Source organism: Mya arenaria, chromosome 2 (genome assembly GCF_026914265.1).
Source record: "Mya arenaria isolate MELC-2E11 chromosome 2, ASM2691426v1".
Classification (NCBI taxonomy): Eukaryota; Metazoa; Mollusca; class Bivalvia; order Myida; family Myidae; genus Mya; species Mya arenaria.
In genome coordinates this window covers 44,675,060-44,693,474 of record NC_069123.1, presented here as the reverse complement: position 1 = coordinate 44,693,474, position 18,415 = coordinate 44,675,060, and the positions used below count along the sequence as shown (strand labels likewise).

Here is an 18,415-nt window from a genome sequence, read left to right as displayed (position 1 = left end):
GTATATAAAATAGCCACAGAGACTAGAATCAATGATATACTTTTTGTTACTCGACTTAGTAAATGCAATATAGTCTTTTATAAAAACATCTGTGAGACAGAGTGTATGTTTATTGCATCTTACAATGTACCTTGCCAACATCACATGGATCTGATTGGATCTTATTCAAGTTATTGTTGCAATTTAGTAACATGTGCAGTTTCTGCTGTTTTACCATGATCACACTGTAATGACCACCTCTATTTAAAAAAATATGTACAGTCATACCTCGATGGCTCAATCTCATAGAGACCGGCAAAAATACCTCGAGCCTTGGAAAATTATTCGAGCCGAGCGAGAATGCTTACATTCAGTATAAACAAATCAGTTCTTTACATCAAGTTCGAGCCAAGCGAGAATGCTTACATTCAGTATAAAGAAATCAGTTCTTTACATCAAATTCGAACCAACGAGGTTCGACTGTATGTTATGAAAACAAAATGTATGATTTAAATCACGTTTCATTCATTAACAGCCATATTTCTTCATGTTGTCAGGGCTGGAAGCACTCCTGGGGCCCAGAAGGGTAGCGGGAAGAAGTCTGGGGACGTGCTCAGTGAGATTGACACCATGTTGCAGGGACTCACAGACGAACTAGATGCTATGTTAGAGTTTGACATCCCTGAGTGACCCAGCCATGGCTCCCCTGAGCCCCTGTAGGGAGGAGGACTCAATTACTTGAGCCAACAGGTGCTGGCTCTTCACAGAAAGTGTAGGCAAGATGGCCATACAATTTGTGAATATTAAAGAAGACAGCAGCTAGTTCACTGTGTTCAAATTCTTGTAAACACTTCGGTGACAGTATTTAACAAAAGAGGCTCATTTATCATACAGCATTCTGTTGATAAATTTGAAAGAAAAAACTAAGGGAATACTGTTGTTATTGTTAGTGTTTGTAAATAGAGATTTGTAGGGAGCCAAAAGTGAATGTCCTTGTGACAGTGTGGCTGTGACCCTTGTGACACTGTGGCTGTGATCCTGACAGTGTGGCTGTGATAACTACCTGCTTTTGCTAGTCAAGGTCATAGAGGAGCCCCTTGATAAAGGTCAAGGATGCTGACTGTTGTGCTGGGAACCATGCTGTACACATCTTGTTTGTTAAATCTGGCATATATATTTGTACAGTACAGAACTACAAATGCCTGGTGTTAAGTGAAGATCACAATCAACTATCAATATAAATGATAAGTTTGTGCTCTGCAGTGATCAAATCCTACTCTTGGAACAATGTTCTGTTGTTTTATTTCAAGTGATGAAAATATAGTCAGAATTATTTAGCAAACAAATACAGAACACTTGCAATGACTCATGCATATAACAAATCTTTAATAAAATACTGATGTGTTACTTTTCTTTTCCAAGTAACCTAGAACCTAGAAACATTAATGACTAAATTTTGAATGGAGTCTTTATCTCTTTTTTGAGCAAGGCCCAGGCTGTACATGAAGAGATTCTTTAGAAACACTTCTTATCAGTAGATGGATGATAAAAGATGGAATTTGAAACAGGATGTTGTTCATTTTTTCCTAAACACACACTAGACCTTTTATCTGTAGAATTTGCATGTAGATATCTGTTGGCTGGGTTTTATTGGAATCTTATTTGAGAGGTGTAATCTGCGGGTTCCTATGTAGAATCAAAGTGCATTATAGATGGTATACGAGTGTCTATATCCAACCCCTGGGCAGGGACAGCTGCTGTGTGGGGCTTGTGGAGGCTGGGACTGTGCCTAGGTACCTTCCTCCTCACCCCTTACCAGTATCTCAACCCCATTGGGAGGATCACAGCTATGCGGGGTAAAGGCTGATGCCCCCTTCATCCTGCCCCTGCTTAAGCATCGTGACGTGCCCGGGCTTGGAGCACTGTATCAGTGTTTGGGAAAAACAGGTCTGATGACTCACTTTATACTCGTGGATTCATATGATAACTCTTTTTAATTAAAGCAGATACATGTCAGTGCTTCAAAGTTGCTGAAAGATATGACTGGGGGGTTCAATCCATCTGGCTCTATCCGACAACCTCTCAATATCTTTCAGCTATTTTTTTCAATTTCGAGAAGTATTGAATGACTGACAGTATTGAATGAGAACTTCAGATTTCTTTGTCCTGGTAATTTATGCGGAAGATCTTCTATAAATGCACTTTAAAACTATCACATACCAGTATGCATTGCCTGGTTCCCTTTTTCTTTTTGTTGATTATGAATATGTCAAAAGGTATCACATGCATACATTATGTAAAAGAAATTTGTAAATTGATGTACAGTAAACATGAACTATGTAAAATGTTGTTAGTAATTATTTATTTGACTTTGTTAATGATAAGAAGCCATTTATAATGTTTCTTGTTCAGAACTCGGTAGACAAAAAGTGTGAAGAGATGGGTTGTGAATGAAGGGAGATAACTGCTCTACACTGTAGACGTGGATCTCCACAGTGATCATACTTGAATCTCAGTGGAGGTTTCCCGACTGTAGCTCATATGTGCAATATGTTTTGTAATTTGATGGCCAGTTTATAGGTAGTATCGATTAAACTGATATCAGATAGAATGAATTAGAATGTTTTGATCAAATAAAGTTTCAGTACTTGTTACGATATTACATCAAAGAAATAACTCCATTTAGAACTGATGATGCACATTTTTCATATTGAATCAAACAGTCATGAGCACACAAGGAATCTTGGTTAGATTTGTTTTTTTAGCCATAAGGTATTTTCACTGTGACTTTTATATATAAGTTTTTTTTATTGATTGTTTGCTTTAAAAATAACTTGCAGATACAAAAACAAAAATACAGAAACAAAACTGCATCAGCCTTTTCCACACATCTTCTGCCATTTGCTTAAAACTTAACATTGTTAAGCCTGCAAGGACTACATAACTTTTGGAATTAATTATTTTTTTGGCTATGATTATCCTGCCTGTTTAATCACTGGAAGCATGTATCACTGGAAGCATGTTTTATTTTTTGATTCTAAGATATTTTGAATGAACATCAATCAGCGCTGGACCATGCTGTTGTTGTTTTATAAGGCTGTTTAAAGGGTCTCTGGAGCGACTGGGTGCGCAATAATATATATGAATATATTGATTGAAATTGTGCTTTGGCATTTTGCATAATAATCCATGTGTACCAAATATCTGTGTGTTAATCTTGATTAGTGTATTTATCATATCTACATGTACACACAGCTACTGAAATGAACAAGGGAATACAAATAAATAACTTAGAAATCATCCTTCTTGTTGTTATATAGTAGACTATATTCAACCATACCTAATGGATGTAGTTCTTTTCATTTTGAAAAAAAACAATCGTCAGTCAGTATCTCATATGAACATGAATGTGCTAAACCATATTGATTATTGAACTACCCTTCTCAAAAAATACGCTTTTTATCCAAATGCGCTTAAAACACACGAAAAATGCACAAAGTTTAAAAAAATATATGCCCATTTCACGCAGGAAAAAATGCACTTAAAACGCAGAAAAAAAGCGATTTAGTACATAAGTGCGCTTTATGTCCTAAATGCATACACTTAGTGCAGAATAAATGCGCTTCAGTCACTAAAGGTGCACTTTTTATTAGCTCGACTATTCGAAGAATAGGTGGGCTATACTACTCGCCCCAGCGTCGGCGTCCGGTTAAAGTTTTAGGGCAAGTTGGGATTTTCACTTATAAGTCCAATACCTTTCATTCAATTGAGTTAATACTTCACACAGTTGTTCAGGGCCATCACATGATGAGGTTAGATAACTCCATATTATTCTGTACACATATTATGGCCCCTGATTGACTATGAAACTTAGGTTAAAGTTTTAGGGCAGGTTGGGATATTTATAAATAACTTCTATACCCTTTGTTTAATTGACTTAATACTTCACACAGTTGTTCAGGACCATCACACAATGAGGTTACATAACTCCATATTATCCTTAATACAAGTTATGACCCCTGATTGACTTAGGTTAAAGTTTTAGGGCAGGTTAAAGTTTTAGGGCAAGTTTGGATTTTCACTTAAAACTCCAATACCATTCATTCAATTGACTTAATACTTCACACAGTTGTTCAGACCCATCACATAATGAGGTTAGATAACTCCATATTATCTTTTATACAAATTATGGCCCCTGATTGACTATGGAACTTAGGTTAAAGTTTGAGGGCAGGTTGGGATATTTATTAATAACTTCTATACCCTTCATTCTATTGACTTAATACTTCACACAATTGTTCAGGACCATCACCCTATGAGGTTACATAACTCCATATCCTTAATACAAGTTATGGCCCCTGATTGACTTAGGTTAAAGTTTTAGGCAAGTAAAAGTTAAGGGCAAGTTGGGATTTAAATAAAAAAACTTCTATACCTTTCATTCAATGCACTCAATAAAATTCAAAATTATTTATGACCATCTTACAACAAGAAACATAACTCCATTTTAACCCTAAATACAAATAATGTCCCTTCAATATATATATTTTTTTTTAATTTCTTTTGACAGGCACATTTTTACATTCTAACCCAGTTTTTTTACCAAGGGAAAACAAGGAGGGCTATACTATATGGCCCTTGAACTTTTTTTATTATTATTATTATTATTTTTTATTATTTCTTTTGAAAGGCATATTTGTATATTCTTTACCACATTTTCATAATGGGAAATCAAGTTATTTGAATGACTTGCGTCATTTTTCGGGTGGTGGGAGGGGAGCATCAAAGTCACCTTATGTGTTGAATAATTTAGGTAGGTTTGACATTAGTCCGAAATGAAAACGCTCTTAGTGCGTAATAAATGCGCTTCCGTCACATAAAGTGCACTTTTTCATTCTAATTAAAATTCACTCAGTAAGGAAAATACGCTTAAAATATGGTGCCAATGCCTCTACGTTTAATGCAGATTGTATACGCATTTTACACACTTCCTTGAGAAGGGTATTATCCTCTACCTTTTGGCCAAAGTTGCAATACGAGATGTTTGTCAAAGATTGTGTGTCCTGTCTGGAACGTTTACCTCAGATGTTTCAATAAGAAACGCATTGGGAATTACATTGACATTCGACAAACTAACCGGAAAAAACAGTAGGGGTAATATGTTGGTCAATCATCTGTGAAGTTTCATGGCCATATCATGTCAAGCAGTTTTAACAGTTATGGTGCTCACATACTAGTCAGGCTGGGACTAACTACTTAACATAATAGTCAAGTTTCACAACCCTGGGCTAAACCCGGCAAGTATTTGTACGAACGGCTTTTTAACACTATCGTGACCTTGGCTTTGACCTGCAAACTAAAGGGGTCATCGACTTGTCATACATGTAGCTCGAACTGTTTTCAACTTATTTACATAATGTGGGCTGCTTCAGTAGAGGAAATAGTAAGCTGTATTAACGTCACAAATGGCAATACATCGATTTGTTTAATTTTCTCAACTTCATTTTCAATGCTGGATAGAGTTTAATTCACTCAAATATGTAGCAAACTAATGCAACTTCCGACACTTAAGATGATTTCAATATATGACTAAAATCTACTTAAAGATGCGCTCTTACTCCCAAATAAGATGTACCACAATTAATACAATTGTTTTAATTTACCGAAAAGGATGAATAAAAATCGAAAACAATGGTTCTTATTAAGGATGATGTGTTTAATTTGAAAGAAAGGTGCAAAAAAGACGGTATTTCTGCCTTATGCGACGATAGTTGATCACTGTAAATCTTTTAGCTCTCACCAATCCTTTAATATTTGTGCGTTTTCAGCTATTAATACATGCTTACAATCTTGCTATCAGTAAAAAAAAAATCATAAATGCATTTATTAGTAAAGGCCCGGTCACACCGCCCGAACTTTGTTGGAGCGTTCCTTGAGTTGTGTTTGTCGAAGAAATGTATGATAGTGATAGTGTGATTGTATGTTTTGTATGTTGCTTAATATGTATAGTACATGTGTTTTTGTAATACTTTTTGTGTGAAGGCCATGCTGGAAATAAGTAGTATGTCTGTAATGATTGTACACTTAGTATGTTACCTTCGTTAAATAAAGTTGTTATTATTATTATTATTATTATTATAGGGAGAGGGGACCGAATTTCGACAACGCTCGTCACCGCGCACAAAATTGGAAAAAATCGAAAACAAGGGCGTTGCCTTAGCGGTGCACCGCTGAAGCCGGCGTTGCTATAGCGTTGGCTTAACGGTAGCGAGCGGTAGCGAGCGTTGGTTTATTCTGGTCCCGCTCCGACACCTCCATACCAACGCCAAACCAAAGTTCATCACCGCAATGGATCGCTGCTTCAACGCCCGACACCGTTCCAGCAATCCCGTGTCCGCTCGTAAAACGCTTACAACCGCTCCACCAAAGTTTGTGCAACGTTTAATCACCGCCCGGGCAAAGCTGGCGAAGCAGCGGTGGTCCAGCGTTCAAGATTTCTGCGTTGGCCTAGCTGACCCAAGCGTCCACGAACTTGCGTCTAGCGGTGCCAAACTTTGACCCGGCGTTGTTGGAGCGGTGGTGAACTTTGCCGGAGCGGAAAATTGCCCGCTCCTCACGGCTCGCAATATTTTGTGCAGCTCAAAACTTTCGGAGCAGTAGGAAGGACCATAAGCGGTGGCCGAGCGTATACGGCGTTGTCTTAACGGGGGCCAACTTTTGGTGAACGGTAACGAGCGGTGATGATTTTTTTTCACCGCTCCAGGAACGCTCCAGCAAAGTTCTTGTGGTGTGACCGGGCCTTAAGTAGCTAAAGGTTTATCACTCACAATTTATGTTATACATGTGTATAATTATATTGATTTTAAATACTAGTGTCACTTTATTAAGTTCTTTTTTGAAGCGCCCTCTTACATCGATGAGTCATTTCACATAAATGGTTCTTACAGTGACAATCATGGGGTTGGCCAGTTAAAACCAGAATCTGGACGGTTTCAAGCGGATGACTTATGCAAGAGGGTCACTTTAAGCGGGGATGCTTTATCATATATGGAATGAAATGGAAATTTCTAAAAAAATACACCATGCAGATGGTTGTTTTCACGAGAATGGTTTTTAGTGTTATATACGTTGTACAAATATGAATGCAGAACATCTACTTAGTCGGGAACATTTTGGCGTATTTGTGTAGACAAAAGTTCAACCTTTTTGGAGGATGCGTGCCTGTGAGTCGCCAATCCCCGCCCCGCACGACGCGGCGACCTCTCCCTCCCCTCTCCAACGCCCTCTACGATGCGGCGTCCCCTTCCCCCACCTCAAATGCGCTAGTGTTATGGTCCTTGCACAATCACTATCCGAAACCCGACTGTATTCGGCATGTAATGTTGATTAATGGTCCGCCATCTCACCGTCATCGTTTTTCTACGTATTGCAATATAACTAATAATATGCAATACTATTTAACATAACATGGAAGTTAATTTCGAAATAGAGAGAGAGAGTAAAGTCCGTAAGTGGCGGAGATAGTGTTAGTGAGATTGTCGATGATTATGCGTCACTTATCGTCCTCATGTGACCGTCTAGTGTTTATAGTCGGATACTGATGTGATCAAGTTAAATTAAGGAAGAAAATAATACTGGATACATTGGACGTTTTCTCTTTTAATAGGGAATAAGGTAGGCGTTTACGAATCAGAATTTATGTAATTATTTAATACATAACTATTTCATCTGATTCTTTATGTTGAATAAGGATGCCCCCTCCCTTTGGTAAGCCGGCTGAGGGTCATTATGGGCGGTATTCCGGATGTCGTTTAGGTACGCCGGATTCCTAATACGGAGTTAAACGGATTCGGACAACATAACAAAACAAACACCACGTAGCAAGTTGTTTAATATATGGAAAGGGGCATGTTCCAGTTGTTTGGCTCGTGGGAAGGGGCATGTTCCAGTCTTTAGGCTCATGGGAAGGGGCATGTTCCAGTTGTTTGGCTCGTGGGGAGGGGCATGTTTCAGTTGTCTGGCTCGTGGGAAGGGGCATGTTCCAGTCGTAAGGCTCATGGGAAGGGGCATGTTCCAGTTGTTTGGCTCGTGGGAAGGGGCATGTTCCAGTTGTTTGGCTCGTGGGAAGGGGCATGTTCCAGTTGTAAGGCTCATGGGAAGGGGCATGTTCCAGTTGTTTGGCTCGTGAGAAGGGGCATGTTCCAGTCGTAAGGCTCATGGGAAGGGGCATGTTTCAGTTGTTTGGCTCGTGGGAAGGGGCATGTTCCAGTCGTAAGGCTCATGGGAAGGGGTATGTTCCAGTAGTTTGGCTCGTGGGAAGGGGCATGTTCCTGTAGTTTGGCTCGTGGGAAGGGGCATGTTTCAGTAGTTTGGCTCGTGGGAAGGGGCACGTTTCAGTAGTTTGGCTCGTGGGAAGGGGCATGTTCCTGTAGTTTGGCTCGTGGGAAGGGGCATGTTTCAGTAGTTTGGCGCGTGGGGAGGGGCATGTTTCAGTAGTTTGGCTCGTGGGAAGGGGCATGTTTCAGTAGTTTGGCTCGTGGGAAGGGGCATGTTTCAGTAGTTTGGCTCGTGGGAAGGGGCATGTTTCAGTAGTTTGGCTCGTGGGAAGGGGCATGTTTCAGTTGTTTGGCTCGTGGGAAGGGGCATGTTTCAGTAGTTTGGCTCGTGGAAAGGAGCATGGTTCAGTAGTTTGGCTCGTGGGAAGGGGCATGTTTCAGTCGTAAGGCTCGTGGGAAGTGGCATGTTCCAGTCGTAAGGCTCATGGGAAGGGGCATGTTTCAGTCGTAAGGCTCATGGGAAGGGGCATGTTCTAGTCTTAAGGCTCATGGGAAGGGGCATGTTCCAGTCTTAAGGCTCATGGGAAGGGGCTTGTTCCAGTCGTAAGGCTCATGGGAAGGGGCATGTTCCAGTCGTAAGGCTCATGGGAAGGGGCATGTTCAAGTCTTTAGGCTCATGGGAAGGGGCTTGTTCCAGTCGTAAGGCTCATGGGAAGGGGCATGTTCCAGTTGTTTGGCTCGTGGGAAGGGGCATGTTCCAGTTGTTTGGCTCGTGGGAAGGGGCATGTTCCAGTTGTTTGGCTCGTGGGGAGGGGCATGTTTCAGTTGTTTGGCTCGTGGCGAGGGGCATGTTTCAGTTGTTTGGCTCGTGGGGAGGGGCATGTTTCAGTTGTTTAGCTCGTGGGGAGGGGCATGTTCCAGTTGTATGGCTCGTGGGAAGGGGAATTTTCCAGTTATCTGGCTCGTGGGAAGGGGCATGTTCCAGTTGTTTGGCTCGTGGGAAGGGGAATTTTCCAGTTGTCTGGCTCGTGGGAAGGGGCATGTTCCAGTTGTAAGGCTCATGGGAAGGGGCATGTTCCAGTTGTTTGGCTCGTGAGAAGGGGCATGTTCCAGTCGTAAGGCTCATGGGAAGTGGCATGTTCCAGTTGTTTGGCTCGTATGAAAGGGCATGTTCCAGACGTCAGGCTCGTGGGAAGGGGCATGTTCCAGTTGTTTGGCTCATGGGAAGGGGCATCGTCCGAGTGTTCTGACCATTCGATCCCCAACGTCAAATCTAGGAACCGCCGCTTTTAACATATATTATAGTTACATATAATAATCTTAGAATAGAGAATATATAATCTATGTTGTTGTTTTTGTTAAGCGGGGTCAGGGATCCCCGGGACACACTTACATGAATAAAATAATAAAAGCATGAAATATATCATCATAATATATGTTTACAATTCCCTACAATGAACAATTTTTTTTATATCTGTACTGTAAATACATGTCCCGTATGTCATATCTTAATTACGTAAAGGAACAGGAATATAAGATTATGTGAACTGGATAAGAGGTTTGTTATCAAAAATCTGTGTAACATAACCTATTTAACATTACAAAAAGACAAAATCAATTTGCATGTGCATAAATAAATCACATTTCATGATATTAATAAAATTTTGGTTTCGAATTAGTACGAGTTTGACTAAAAATATAAGTTAACAGAAGAAGGAAGGGAAGAAAGATACAATGAGAAAGATGCATGATGACGGTAAAGTTGGAAAGTAGTTGGTAGTTGGTAGTTGGTAGTTGGGGAATTCGAATAATCAACTACTTACTAGTTGCCAGTTGGGGATTCGAATATTCAACTACCTGCTAGTTGCCAGTTGGGAATTCGACAAACACCTGTTTTAATTCACTTTTATTGGTATATTCGCCAGTCGGATATTCGACCATTTCCAGTCGATTATTCGCGAATGTTCAACTGCAAACCAGTCAGTAGTTGGGGATTCAGATTATGTCTATATGTATGGTTTTAAAGGTCACATATGGGAAAATTAATCGCCAAATGTTTCTTTATGCATGTACACATATGTATCTTTGCGTCAAACACTGTTTTAATTTACTTTTATTAGTATATTCGCCAGTCGGATATTCGACCATTTCCAGTCGATTATTCGCGAATGTTCAACTGCAAACCAGTCAGTAGTTGGGGATTCAGATTATGTCTATATGTATGGTTTTAAAGGTCACATATGGGAAAATTAATCGCCAAATGTTTCTTTATGCATGTACACATATGTATCTTTGCGACAAACACTGTTTTAATTTACTTTTATTCGTATATTCGCCAGTCGGATATTCGACCATTTCCAGTCGATTATTCGCGAATGTTCAACTGCAAAACAGTCAGTAGTTGGGGATTCAGATTATGTCTATATGTATGGTTTTAAAGGTCACATATGGGAAAATTAATCGCCAAATGTTTCTTTATGCATGTACACATATGTATCTTTGCGACAAACACTGTTTTAATTTACTTTTATTCGTATTTTCGCCTGTCGGATATTCGACCATTTCCAGTCGATTATTCGCGAATGTTCAACTGCAAACCAGTCAGTAGTTGGGGATTCAGATTATGTCTATATGTATGGTTTTAAAGGTCACATATGGGAAAATTAATCGCCAAATGTTTCTTTATGCATGTACACATATGTATCTTTGCGACTAACACTGTTTTAATTTACTTTTATTCGTATATTCGCCAGTCGGATATTCGACCATTTCCAGTCGATTATTCGCGAATGTTCAACTGCAAACCAGTCAGTAGTTGAGGATTCAGATTATGTCTATATGTATGGTTTTAAAGGTCACATATGGGGAAATTAATCGCCAAATGTTTCTTTATGCATGTACACTTATGTATCTTTGCGACTAACACTGTTTTAATTTACTTTTATTCGTATATTCGCCAGTCGGATATTCGACCATTTCCAGTCGATTATTCGCGAATGTTCAACTGCAAACCAGTCAGTAGTTGGGGATTCAGATTATGTCTATATGTATGGTTTTAAAGGTCACATATGGGAAAATTAATCGCCAAATGTTTCTTTATGCATGTACACATATGTATCTTTGCGACTAACACTGTTTTAATTTACTTTTATTCGTATTTTCGCCAGTCGGATATTCGACCATTTCCAGTCGATTATTCGCGAATGTTGAACTGCAAACCAGTCAGTAGTTGGGGATTCAGATTATGTCTATATGTATGGTTTTAAAGGTCACATATGGGAAAATTAATCGCCAAATGTTTCTTTATGCATGTACACATATGTATCTTTGCGACAAACACTGTTTTAATTTACTTTTATTCGTATATTCGCCAGTCGGATATTCGACCATTTCCAGTCGATTATTCGCGAATGTTCAACTGCAAACCAGTCAGTAGTTGGGGATTCAGATTATGTCTATATGTATGGTTTTAAAGGTCACATATGGGAAAATTAATCGCCAAATGTTTCTTTATGCATGTACACATATGTATTTTTGCGACAAACACTGTTTTAATTTACTTTTATTCGTATATTCGCCAGTCGGATATTCGACCATTTCCAGTCGATTATTCGCGAATGTTCAACTGCAAACCAGTCAGTAGTTGGGGATTCAGATTATGTCTATATGTATGGTTTTAAAGGTCACATATGGGAAAATTAATCGCCAAATGTGTCTTTATGCATGTACACATATGTATCTTTGCGACAAACACTGTTTTAATTTACTTTTATTCGTATATTCGTCAGTCGGATATTCGACCATTTCCAGTTGAACATTCGCGAATGTTCAACTGCAAACCAGTCAGTAGTTGGGGATTCAGATTATGTCTATATGTATGGTTTTAAAGGTCACATATGGGAAAATTAATCGCCAAATGTTTCTTTATGCATGTACACATATGTATCTTTGCGACAAACACTGTTTTAATTTACTTTTATTCGTATTTTCGCCAGTCGGATATTCGACCATTTCCAGTCGATTATTCGCGAATGTTTAACTGCAAACCAGTCAGTAGTTGGGGATTCAGATTATGTCTATATGTATGGTTTTAAAGGTCACATATGGGAAAATTAATCGCCAAATGTTTCTTTATGCATGTACACATATGTATCTTTGCGACAAACACTGTTTTAATTTACTTTTATTCGTATATTCGCCAGTCGGATATTCGACCATTTCCAGTCGATTATTCGCGAATGTTCAACTGCAAACCAGTCAGTAGTTGGGGATTCAGATTATGTCTATATGTATGGTTTTAAAGGTCACATATGGGAAAATTAATCGCCAAATGTTTCTTTTTTGCATGTACACATATGTATTTTTGTGACAAACACTATTTTAATTTACTTTTATTCGTATACTCGCCATTCGGATTCGCGAATGTTCAACTGCAAACCAGTCAGTAGTTTAATAGGGATTCAGATTATGTCTATATGTATGGTTTTAAAGGTCACATATGGGAAAATTAATCGCCAAATGTTTCTTTATGCATGTACACATATGTATCTTTGCGACAAACACTGTTTTAATTTACTTTTATTCGTATATTCGTCAGTCGGATATTCGACCATTTCCAGTTGATTATTCGCGAATGTTCAACTGCAAACCAGTCAGTAGTTGGGGATTCAGATTATGTCTATATGTATGGTTTTAAAGGTCACATATGGGAAAATTAATCGCCAAATGTTTCTTTATGCATGTACACATATGTATCTTTGCGACTAACACTGTTTTAATTTACTTTTATTCGTATATTATACGAGCTAAATGTTTGAACAGACGTTAAATCGTCGTCAGAAGTTCAAGTTATTAATCTCAGTTTTCACAGATAGGTATATTCAAATAGTGTGGCAGAACCTAACGATGCTCAATATTGCCCTAAAACGTTGACAATTGTGTTCAAATGAGTACTGTACTGTTGCTATTTTGTGATGATGGTATATTAAATTTGTGTTTGATTTACAATAGGATTTGATATAGAGAAGGCGAGTGCGCTCCGTGTGTTTGATGAGCTACCAGAACCCTTCCGCGCCCTATCCCCAGCAGCCCCCTCAATATGGGGCAGCCCCGGGCTACCAACAGCAGGGATACGCCCCCTACCCACCCGCAGGGGCCTACCAACAGCCTCAACCAACTACTGTGTAAGTTAATAAAACCAATGACCGTTTGGTGTACGGACAAAATTAATTCTTACACAACCCTTTAACATTGCGTAAATGGAGAAAATCCCGACACAGTTCTTGTCATTTCCGAACGTTATTTACAATATCTATCGTATGTGTTCTTATTTGTCCTTTCGCAAAAGCTTTACCAAGGAAGATTGTTCGTCATTGCAACAACTTTTTGCGTTGTTGATGTTTTGTTCGGAAACTGGTGATGGTGGAGTGATTTTGTTCGAATAGGCAATTTTGTCCAACAATTTTGTCTCCTCTATAATATATAAGAACACACAGCTCCATCTGGGGAAGAACTGTAAAAACTATTCCCACGCCGGGTTATTGCCCCCACCCCCCATCCTCCCACTCTTGGTAATTTCTGCACACGATTCCTCTCTAGGTAAAAACACTACACTCAAATTTGGCTAAATACTGTACACATGGGTAATGAATGTACACAATATCCCACTCTGGGATAGTACTGTACACACAATCTCCCTCTGGTTTAGTACTGTACATACAGCACACCTCTGACTTAGAACTGAACACGCAATACCTTCTGGGTAAGTACTGTACACACAATCTCCCTCTGGTTTAGTACTGTACATACAACACACCTCTGACTTAGGACTGTACACGCAATACCTTCTTGGTAAGTACTGTACACACAATCTCCCTCTGGTTTACTACTGTACATACAACACAACTCTGACTTAGGACTGTACACGCAATACCTTCTTGGTAAGTACTGTTCACACAATCTCCTTCTGGTTTACTACTGTACATACAACACAACTCTGACTTAGGACTGTACACGCAATACCTTTTTGGTAAGTACTGTTCACACAATCTCCCTCTGGTTTACTACTGTACATACAACACAACTCTGACTTAGGACTGTACACGCAATACTTTCAAGTACTGTTCACACAATCTCCCTCTGGTTTACTACTGTACATACAACACAACTCTGACTTAGGACTGTACACGCAATGCCTTCTGGGTAAGTACTGTTCATACAATCTCCCTCTGGTTTACTACTGTACATACAACACAACTCTGACTTAGGACTGTACACGCAATACCTTCTTGGTAAGTACTGTTCACACAATCTCCCTCTGGTTTAGTAATGTACATACAACACAACTCTGACTTAGGACTGTACACGCAATACCTTCTTGGTAAGTACTGTTCACACAATCTCCCTCTGGTTTAGTAATGTACATACAACACAACTCTGACTTAGGACTGTACACGCAACACCTTCTTGGTAAGTACTGTTCACACAATCTCCCTCTGGTTTAGTAATGTACATACAACACAACTCTGACTTAGGACTGTACACGCAATACCTTCTTGGTAAGTACTGTTCACACAATCTCCCTCTGAGTTATTAATGTACCCACAATCTCCCTCTGAGTTATTAATGTACACACAATCTCCCTCTAGGTTAGTAATGTACACACAATCTCCCTCTGAGTTATTAATGTACACACAATCTCCCTCTAGGTTAGTAATGTACACACAATCTCCCTCTAGGTTAGTAATGTACACACAATCTCCCTCTAGGTTAGTAATGTACACACAATCTCCCTCTAGGTTAGTAATGTACACACAATCTCCCTCTGGGTTAGTAATGTACACACAATCTCCCTCTAGGTTAGTAATGTACACACAATCTCCCTCTGGGTTAGTAATGTACACACAATCTCCCTCTAGGTTAGTCATGTACACACAATCTCCCTCTGGGTTACTAATGTACACACAATCTCCCTCTAGGTTAGTCATGTACACACAATCTCCCTCTGGGTTAGTAATGTACACACAATCTCCCTCTAGGTTAGTAATGTACACACAATCTCCCTCTGGGTTAGTAATGTACACACAATCTCCCTCTGGGTTAGTAATGTACACACAATCTCCCTCTGGGTTAGTAATGTACACACAATCTCCCTCTAGGTTAGTAATGTACACACAATCTCCCTCTGGGTTAGTAATGTACACACAATCTCCCTCTAGGTTAGTAATGTACACACAATCTCCCTCTGGGTTAGTAATGTACACACAATCTCCCTCTAGGTTAGTAATGTACACACAATCTCCCTCTAGGTTATTAATGTACACACAATCTCCCTCTAGGTTAGTCATGTACACACAATCTCCCTCTGGGTTAGTAATGTACACACAATCTCCCTCTGGGTTAGTAATGTACACACAATCTCCCTCTGGGTTAGTAATGTACACACAATCTCCCTCTAGGTTAGTAATGTACACACAATCTCCCTCTTGGTTAGTAATGTACACACAATCTCCCTCTGGGTTAGTAATGTACACACAATCTCCCTCTGGTTTAGTAATGTACACACAATCTCCCTCTAGGTTATTAATGTACACACAATCTCCCTCTAGGTTAGTAATGTACACACAATCTCCCTCTGAGTTATTAATGTACATACAATCTCCCTCTTGGTGAGTACTGTACACACAATCTCCCTCTGGGTTAGTCCTGTCACACAATCTCCCTCTGGGCTAGTACTGTACACATAAGACACCTCTGACTTTGGACTGTACAAACAAACCCTTCTGGGTAGTGCTGTATACACAATCTCCCCCTGGTTTAGTAATGTACATACAACCCACCTCTGACTAAGGACTGTACACGCAATACCTTCTGGGTAAGTACTGTACACACAATCTCCCTCTGGTTTAGTAATGTACATACAACACAACTCTGACTTAGGACTGTACACGCAATACCTTCTGGGTAAGTACTGTTTACACAATCTCCCTCTGGTTTACTACTGTACACACAATCTCCCTCTGGTTAAGTACTGTACATACAACACAACTCTGACTTAGGACTGTACACATAATACCTTCTGGGTAAGTACTGTTCACACAATCTCCCTCTGGGTTGTAATGTACACACAATCTCCCTCTGAGTTATTACTGTAAACACAACACACCTCTGGCTAAAGACTGTACACACAACCTCTCTCTGGGTTAGTACTGTTCACACAATCTCCCTCTGGTTTAGTACTGTACATACAACACACCTCTGTCTTAGGACTGTACACACAATACCTTCTGGGTAAGTACTGTACACACAATCTCCCTCTGGGTAAGTACTGTACACACAAACTCCCTCTGGGTAAGTGCTGTACATACAATCTCCCTCTGGGTAAGTACTGTTCACACAATCTCCCTCTGGGTAAGTGATGTACACACAATCTCCCTCTCGGTTAGTTCTGTACACACAATCTCCCTCTGGGTTAGTTCTGTACACACAACACACCTGCGGGTAAAGACAGTATACACAAGTACTGTACACACAATTTCCCTCTGGATAAGGACTGTACATACGACCCTTAAATGGTTTAGCACTGTACACACAATGTCTCCCATCTGTGTACCCACTGTACGCAACCATTCACTATGGAAAAACACACATTCATTTCGATTTATTGCAAATAAAAACATGTACAATTCAAAAGAAAAGCAATTTTAGAAAATTCACAATTATATCTAAAAATATCTCGCGTTGCATCAGTCCATATCTCGCTTGATATAAATATCGCTCATGCTGACTTTAATACAAAGCTTCAAGTATTAGTTTCCTTTCCCATTTGTTAGTTTAATGCTGTTGTTATGTATTCAGGATCGTGTATAACCAGGACGACCCGTACCGGCGGGAGATGGAGCGGCGGGATCGGGAGCAGGAGATGGCGGAGGACTGCTGCCTCCTCGCATGCTGCTGGACCGTTCTCTGCTGTTGCCTCGCAAGCCAGACGTAGCGACCTCGCCGCCCTACCTCGCCATCTCGTCATACAAATCATCGCCCAACCTCGCCACTCCACTTCGCCGATCTAGTCATACAAACATCTGCCTCACCATCCAGTCATAGCTTCACTTCGCCGCTCGATTTCTGCATCATCGTCTAATCTCGCCATTTAGTCGTAGGACCAGACTCACTTGTCTCGCCATCTTGCCGCAATTACGTCGTAGGACAGGAATAACTTCGCCGTCTAGTCGTGGGATAGAAATCCCTTGTCTCGCCATCTAGTCGTAGGACCGGAATCACTTGTCTTCATCATCTAGTAGTACGACCAGAATCACTTGTCTTCGCCATCTTGTCGTACGACCAGAATCACTAGTCTCGTCATCTAGTCGTACGACCAGAATCACTTGTCTCGTCATGCAGTCGTATGACCGGAATCACTAGACTCGTCATGCAGTCGTAGGACCGGAATCACTTGTCTTCGCCATCTAGTTAAATTAACATAGCCACGCCTCTCGATATCAAAGACGTACATCGATCTGTTTTGCCTAAGGTCGACTACACTCACATACGAGTATATATCGCCATGCTTCGACAGTCCGTTGTTTTACTAACACCGATTTACCGTCTCGTCCGGCTTGCAAGTTCTCCCGCCCGTCTTGCCAACAAGTTTTCGTGGTTATTTTCACTGACGGCCGATTAAGGTTGGATTCATCGGCCCGTATTGAAATACTTAAATTTGAATTGATTTCCAGGCATCGACATAAAGCAAAATTGGGTTCGCTATTAGATATAGTGACCCACTCGGTCTGGCATTAAATTATTACTAATGATTAGGTATCAAGCATTGTTTGAAATATGAAATGTTGCACTAGTGGATCAAGCTACCTGCATATCTTTATTACCGTATTACATGCGGTGTAAAATATGATGTATAAATGAACATAATTATATTCTTGTTTTCTTATTGTAGGAATGCGAACCTCATGCCATCTCATTAAAAAGTAATCATTTCCATAGACCCGAGAGACTCCCCCAAAAGACCATACGCACAGTGTTACCTCGTCTTTGACCATTCAAATAAGGGGCCTAGTTTTTACCAGTTACGAGCCAAAATAAAACTTGACATAAATATTACACAGAAAACGAATTATAAGAAGTCTTACTGAGAGTGAGGAAAAACC

General features: G+C 39.9%; 2 protein-coding genes across 7 annotated transcripts in view; both read left to right on the top strand.

Moving 5' to 3' along the window:
* LOC128225264 (caskin-2-like) overlaps positions 1 to 3,279 on the top strand; it is a 91,407-nt gene extending 88,128 nt beyond the window's left edge. For all 6 annotated transcript variants that reach the window (XM_052935373.1, XM_052935372.1, XM_052935371.1 and 3 more), the window contains one exon: positions 537 to 3,279. In XM_052935373.1, coding sequence (XP_052791333.1) covers positions 537 to 669 — 133 coding nt within the window. In that variant the 3' untranslated portion in view covers positions 670 to 3,279. The remainder of the gene's footprint in view (positions 1 to 536) is intronic.
* Positions 3,280 to 7,497: 4,218 nt separating this feature from the next.
* On the top strand, positions 7,498 to 18,184 carry LOC128225265 (cysteine-rich and transmembrane domain-containing protein 1-like). Its single transcript, XM_052935378.1, has 3 exons — positions 7,498 to 7,653; positions 13,266 to 13,438; positions 17,112 to 18,184. The coding sequence occupies exons 2-3, from the start codon at positions 13,305 to 13,307 to the stop codon at positions 17,245 to 17,247; spliced, it is 270 nt and encodes an 89-aa protein (XP_052791338.1). The 5' UTR covers positions 7,498 to 7,653; positions 13,266 to 13,304; the 3' UTR covers positions 17,248 to 18,184.
* The last annotated feature ends 231 nt before the right edge of the window (positions 18,185 to 18,415 follow it).

Excerpts from the sequence above, each read along its gene's own strand:
- LOC128225265 (XM_052935378.1), top strand. The coding sequence starts at position 13,305 with ATGAGCTACCAGAACCCTTCCGCGCCCTATCCCCAGCAGCCCCCTCAA. Across the intron at positions 13,439-17,111 it reads CAGCCTCAACCAACTACTGT|GATCGTGTATAACCAGGACG; the intron begins GTAAGTTAATAA and ends TTATGTATTCAG.